This window comes from Haematobia irritans, chromosome 5 (assembly GCF_050003625.1).
Source record: "Haematobia irritans isolate KBUSLIRL chromosome 5, ASM5000362v1, whole genome shotgun sequence".
Classification (NCBI taxonomy): domain Eukaryota; kingdom Metazoa; phylum Arthropoda; class Insecta; order Diptera; family Muscidae; genus Haematobia; species Haematobia irritans.
The window spans coordinates 175,983,620-175,990,876 of record NC_134401.1 but is presented as its reverse complement, the minus strand read 5'-3'; the positions used below and the strand labels follow the sequence as shown (position 1 = coordinate 175,990,876).

Below are 7,257 nucleotides of genomic sequence, written 5' to 3'. Positions count from 1 at the left end.
TAAAAGAACAAACAAGCAACAAAGTGCATTCACCAAAAAGGAACTCGCAAAACTGGATTTAAGTACACCAACAATAGTCACAGACTTTAAATCTGCCAGATTGACCAATTCAATGATTTAAAAATTTAACGATTGTTATACAGTGGCAACATACTTTAATTTTCCCTAAGCACCGGTGCCTACTGGGTCATTCAACGATTGACAGCTAACTACAAACACACAAACACAAAGAGAAGCCATCAAAAGCATTGACACAAAGAAGACAAAGTGTAACAAGCAATCGGCCGGCAACAAATTAAAATTTCTTCGCGAAAAGAAAATATCTTTGGTAATATTTAAAACAATATATATATAAAATATATTTAAAAGAAGAAAGTGTGGAAATAAAAAAGGTAAGCTGCTGCAAGTGGAAAAATTATGTATTAGAAGCAAATGAAGACGAGCATAATACATTAACGAAAAGGAATTATGCCGTTAACAAAGTGGTAGTGCTGTGTGGTGACTATTTTGTGGAGAAAAAATATATGTAAAACTAAAAGGCAAAATACAAAAGAAAAAAAATAATAAGTGATTAAATTATATGTAAGCGGAGATAGTGAAAGGGATTCATAGAAAAAAGCGAAAAGAAATCAAAAATTATTTAGTTTAAAATACCGCTATGATAGTGTAGCCATTTTGGTGCAAAAATTTTACCTGCAAAAAAAAAGTGCCAACTTGAGAGGGTTACCGTACCGTGAGGGAATTTTCTACGCGGACAGAAAAAAATTCCCACAAAAAAAAAAAAAAAACCAAACAAATTATGAATAAATTAGATAGTGACGCAAAAGTAAATATTGTGTAAAAAGAAAAGTACCAAAAAATTATGAATAAATTAGATAGTGATGCAAAAGTAAATATTGTGTAAAAAGAAAAGTACTTGAGAAAACGATTGTAAACACGACAATTGAATTGAAATTTAAATCCATCAAAGCAAATCCGTGGTGGAGTGTAAAATGTTTCGGAAAATAAACAATTTGCAATAAACGGATAATTTTTTATGATTGCAGACACAATACATCTAACAAAACTATTTAACAGAACTTATTTGGTAAGTCGTTCCAATTTATATTTTGCCGTAGAATTATTCATATATCCACCGTACACGGCTGTTTGTAAAATCTTCGCGACCGAAAAATATTTCGGAAAACTTTGAATACATCAAAGAGGTGCTGGAATTTTTTGAAATAATAAAGAGCCGCGTGGGAAGCAACGAAGTCCCGAAAATCATTAAATTAATTAATTAATTCATTGAAATTCTACGTAGTTGCGGCTTGGCCGGAACAAGTTTTGGCTGTACTATTAAACGAGATCTCATCCCATACCAGATATTAACAGTTTGGTGGTAAAAATTCTATTTCCATCGAATTTTTTGAGAGGGAAAATTGTCAGTCGTCTTCGTAGGCTATCAAATCTTTGAAATAACAATTAAACGCAAAAATTCTTCGTGAACTAGTAAAGTTTAAATTTGTTAAAACTGGTAGTAAGTGAGCGATGGCTATGCGTCGAAAGTTTCTGTTTGACTACAATCAAATTGTAACATTTTGCAAACAGCTGCAGCAGCAAAATACAGAGACGTTGACAGTTCAACGTCTAGAGATTAAGGATCTAGAATTAGAGCGGAGATGGCAGTCGTTAGTGACGAGTTATGAGGCACTTATGTTAGAGGAGGATAAAGAGGACCGCGATTATAATCAGAAATTCGAAGAGGCACTCTCTAAATATGAGCAATGTAAGGAAAGCATTCTGGTAGCCATCGCCTCTGCAACTCAACAGGAGCCTAGCGTCGATCAGCCGCCCCCGCCTCAAGTAAATGTGCCTACTTTGAAATTGCCACCCTGTGACACACCACCCTTCGAGGGAGGATACTCTAAATGGCCGGCATTTAGAGACATTTTCTCCGCGGTTTTCGGGAATCATCCGCATTTATCCCCAGCTCAAAAGTTGTATCACCTTCGCGGTAAAACTCGGGGGGAAGCAAACGATATAGTGAAAAAGTTCGAACTAACCGATGCTAACTTTAGTTTAGCATGGGAGGCATTGAGAAATCGCTACGAGAATAAGCGAATTTTGGTGAATCAGCAAATGAAGAAGCTTTTTTCGGTTCAATCAGTTTCGAGCGAGTCGCCAAAATCAATTCGATTGATTCAAAGTGCCATAAACGACAGTCTGGCAATTTTTAAATCTTACGACATATCCGTCGAGAACTGGGATCCAGTCCTGATCCACATTGTCTCCTCAAAAATTCCCGACGATACTTTACGGGCCTGGGAAGATTCCTTGGCAAATCACAAGGAATTGCCTTCGTGGCAGCAAATGGATTCGTTCCTTTCAAATCGAATCGAAAAATTAGAGACAGTTTTAGACTTTCGAAAACCCAATACAAAAGATAATCATCACCCGAAGTCTCAATCATTCCATGTATCCGAGACACAACAAAACCGTGATCCTAATTGCAAAAAGTGCAAGCAGAATCACTGGTTAATGTCCTGCAAACATTTCAAAGCATTATCCCCGCAAGAACGTACCAAATATGCCTTGGAGAACAAATATTGTCTAAACTGTTTGTCCCCCAATCATTTTAAATCTAATTGCACTAGCAAGAAATTATGCGCAAAATGTAAAGGGAAACACCACACAATGTTGCACTCAGAAACGAAGTATACTTATACACAAAATTATCATCAAGGCTATGGCCCCCGCGATCCAACATTGGATGGGCCGTCAACTTCAAGCGGAAGTCAAGAAAACACGTTCCTAAATACCACAGAAAGGGTCGAAGAAATTAACACACTTTTTTCGCAAAATGAGAGTACTACGATTTTACCCACAGCACGAATTTTTTTGGAACATTGCGGTGAGCTTTTCGCAATCAGGGCGCTTTTAGACGCAGGTTCAGAACGAAGTTTCGTGTCCAAACGCATTCAACAAAAGCTGTCCATCCCGATTGAAGCCCACAACGCTCAAATTTCGGGATTAGGGGGTACAGTCGTAAGCAGTTGCAAGGGGAAATGTGTCCTTACGTTAAAGGCCCCGAAATCCGATTTCACCATTGTAGTCAAGGCGTTGGTCGTATCAAGTTTAGCCCATTTCTTGCCTTCGCGGCCAATTAGGACGACACTTCTCAAGCAAGTGAGGAATTTGGACCTTGCGGACCCATTTTTCCATAAACCAGCTCCAATCGATATGATCATTGGTAGTGATTATCTTCCCTTTATCAATAGAACGGGAACAATACTTCAGATTGGTGGTGGTTTAGAGGCACGGGAGTCTCAGTTCGGTTGGTACCTGTCGGGTCCAGCAGATTCCGAAAATATCAACACATTTTCAACGATGGTGTCCGTATCCGACGCTTCAGCTCTACACGAGCAGCTAAAGAAATTCTGGGAGCTCGAGGAGGTAGAGAAACCTCCATCCAAATCCGATACTGACATATGGTGTGAGAATTTTTACAAATCAACGACTTATCGACAAACTGACGGTCGATATGTAGTCCGACTGCCATTCAAACCGGAATACCCAAACGACATATCCCTAGGGTCCTCGCGGCACATGGCGTTCGCTCAATACGTGCGAATGGAAAAGAATTTAAGCAAGACACCAGACCTAAAACAAGAATACGATAAAGTTCTCCGCGAATACGACGAGTTAGGCCACATGGAACTCGTCCAGTCGAATGAAGAAAACTGCGATCACGAACCAAACTATTTTCTTCCACATCACGCCGTCGTTCGCCCAGAGAGTAAGTCCACGAAAGTACGCGTAGTATTCAACGCGTCGAAAAAGACGACTAGTGGACACTCTTTAAACGACGTGCTCCACTCCGGACCGATTTTGCAGCAAGACCTGGTTAAGGTTCTACGAAACTGGCGGTATTATCAATTTGTGTTTAATGGGGACATCCAGAAGATGTACCGCCAGATATGGGTCCATGAAGGCGACCAGAAATTTCAGCAAATTTTATTTCGTCCCGCACCGAACAACCCAGTACAAACTTTTCGATTAAAAACAGTAACCTTTGGCGTGAACGCCGCCCCATTCCTCGCGATTAGAACTTTGCTGGAACTAAGTAAAGATTGTCAAACATTGTACCCTAAAGCTTCGTGCATCTTACGACAGGAGGTTTATGTCGACGACGTCTTATCAGGCGCCCATTCTGTCGCAGAAGCCCAAGACAAGCAGTATCAGCTTGTAAAGGCGCTTTCGTCCGCAGGATTTCCACTCAAAAAACTAACGTCCAATAGTACAACTCTCCTCCAATGCTGGCCCCGGGAAGATCTTCTTGACGAAGAATTTTTAAAAATCGAAGATCACAGCGCTATAAAAACACTCGGCATACGCTGGAATGCCATGACAGATTCTTTTTATTATAACGTCGATTCCATAGAAGTTACGCCACATACAACGAAAAGGAAAATACTGTCTGTCATTGCAAGGCTTTTCGATCCGCTCGGTTGGCTGGGGCCCACAATAGTAATCGCGAAGATTTTAATGCAAGACTTATGGAGTGAAAAGCTAGGGTGGGATGATGAAGTGCCTCCACCGATTCTGAAAAGATGGTGTTCGTTTGCCGAAAATCTACAAAAGGTATCAGAGGTCAAAATTCAACGATGGATTCGATATTCGCCTCGCGCGGCTGTGCAAATTCATGGCTTCAGCGACGCCTCGGAGAAGGCTTACTGCGCTGCAGTGTACCTACGGGTTCTCGACAATGACGAAAAAACTCATGTCAATCTGCTTGTTGCGAAAACAAAGGTAGCCCCCATCAAAAAGACTACGATTCCAAAATTGGAGCTGTGTGGCGCCGAATTGCTCGCACGACTTATTCAGCAAGTTGTAAAAGATGTCGACTTCCAATACGAGCTATTCCTTTGGACGGATTCGTCGATTGTCCTCGGGTGGCTACAAAAATCGCCTCAGACGCTCAAGACCTTCGTGGCCAATCGCGTCAGCGACATCCTCAATATTGTTAACGTAAGTCAGTGGAGCTATGTGAAGACAGACGAAAATCCAGCCGACCTTGGCTCACGAGGATGCGCTCCTCAAGAGTTATCTTCTAGTCAACTCTGGTGGCATGGGCCTTCATGGCTATCACAACCACGCGTAAACTGGCCAAAACCACGCACATTTGAGCCAACAGATTTGGAAGTGAAACGAGTGGCCACCTATCACATCACAATCGACGGGGAAGAAATAATTTCAAGATTTTCGTCGCTCAATCGCTGCCTACGAGTAATAAGCTACATATTTAGATTTTACAACGCCTGCAAAAGAAAACTAATCTGCGACAACCCAGTCTTACGTCATGAAGAAATAGAATTCGTGAAGCATCGTTTCATACTCCTATCGCAACAAACTGCATTTCCAAAGGAAATGGAGAATCTACGAGATAAGCGACCAGTACATAAAAAAAGCAGACTTCTGACCGTTAATCCGTTCATCGACGACAAAGGCTTATTACGAGTGGGAGGCAGAATTACAAACTCCGGGTTACGATACGAAGAAATACACCCAATCATACTGTCAGAGAAATCAAAATTTGCGGATCTTCTCATCGACTTCACGCACCAAATTTTATTGCATTCGGAGCATCATATCATGCTTCGCGCAATTCGGCAAGGGTACTACATACCCCGCGTAAAGAACTTGATTCGCAAATGTATTCGAAATTGCAAATCGTGTACAATCTTCAAGCACCAGTTCCAAAACCAACTGATGGCGTCTCTTCCAGCAGAGCGGGTCCAATTTTCCCTACCTTTCACTTACACAGGAGTGGACTTCGCTGGACCATTCAATCTGCGGACCTCATCCATACGAAATTCGAAGACTATAAAAGGATACGCAGCCGTCTTTGTATGCTTCTCCACGAAAGCCGTCCATTTGGAAGCTTGCTCGCAGCTGTCGACCGATTCATTTCTAACAACATTTGCGCGATTTACCGGCAGGCGAGGTCTCCCGAAGACAATTTTTTCTGACAACGGTCGAAACTTTGTTGGCGCCAGTCATAAACTTCTGAAAGAACATCAAGAATTTATAAAAGCAGCTGGAAGCACTATCGTGGAGAAATACGCAGCTCATGGGTTCAACTGGTCGTTCATCCCACCTTATGCTCCCCACATGGGAGGATTGTGGGAAGCCGCGGTTAAATCTATGAAGACTATCCTTAAGAAAGTAGCGGCCAATCACAACTTCACCTTCGAGGAATTTGCGACCATACTAGTTAAGATTGAAGCAATATTAAACTCCAGGCCACTCTCGCCCATCTCCGAAAATCCCAACGAATTAAGTCCTCTAACTCCAGGCCACTTTCTACGCGGAGCCCCAATCATCGCCACACCCGAAACTGCTCACAACATTCCAGAAACCAGGATATCCCTGTTGAATCGCTGGGAACGAGTAAAGGCTCTCCACCGAATCTTCGCGCAACGATGGAAATCCGAATACATCACTGAGCTTCAGCGAAGAGCCAAATGGAAATCCACTAAAAATAACATACAACCGAATGATTTTGTCATCATCAAGGACGACTTGTTACCACCCACCGAATGGCGACTCGGCAGAGTTGTCAAAGTTCACTATGGCAACGACCAAAATGTTCGGGTTGCAGAAATTCTAACAAAAGGCGGCACTATAACTCGACCGATCGTTAAATTGTGCATATTACCTACAAAATCCACGCAAAATATATACAGTCCACAAAACCTTACCGACACACAGTAATTACCTTCACCTCGCGTTAGAACAGCTCTACTTGTATTATGATCACCCACCATCTACCTCTTAATCATTTGTACGCACTCCTTTCTATTTTTTACTTTCAGATCATCATGCCCAGATGCCACTTGTGTAACACCTCCCATCAGCTCAAATACTGCTCATTTTTTCTCTCACTGCACGTTGCACTACGCCATCGAACTCTGGTGAAAGCGAATATGTGCTTAAATTGCTTGGCACATACACACACAGTTGATGAGTGTGACAGCCCCATCCGGTGTCGTTATTGCGGCTCAAAGCACCACTCTCTACTTCACGTCCACCCATCAGGCTTGGCAGAAGAACAGGCTCGAGCTCTTGAGGCCAAAAACGAACGATGCCCCAAAGCCAAGAACCAATATCGCTTGTTGACGCCACAACCAGCAATTAAGGTCACACCGCTCATCCGCACTGAAGTTACTTGGGGTGAAGTCGAGGCAACTTTGACCATAATGATCAGACCGGAGT

At 42.2% G+C, this 7,257-nt stretch overlaps 1 protein-coding gene across 1 annotated transcript; it reads left to right on the top strand.

Moving 5' to 3' along the window:
- Positions 1–1,530: 1,530 nt before the first annotated feature.
- LOC142240188 (uncharacterized) lies at positions 1,531–6,756 on the top strand. Its single transcript, XM_075311887.1, has one exon. The coding sequence runs from the start codon at positions 1,531–1,533 to the stop codon at positions 6,754–6,756; it is 5,226 nt and encodes a 1,741-aa protein (XP_075168002.1).
- The last annotated feature ends 501 nt before the right edge of the window (positions 6,757–7,257 follow it).

Excerpts from the sequence above, each read along its gene's own strand:
- LOC142240188 (XM_075311887.1), top strand. The coding sequence starts at position 1,531 with ATGGCTATGCGTCGAAAGTTTCTGTTTGACTACAATCAAATTGTAACA.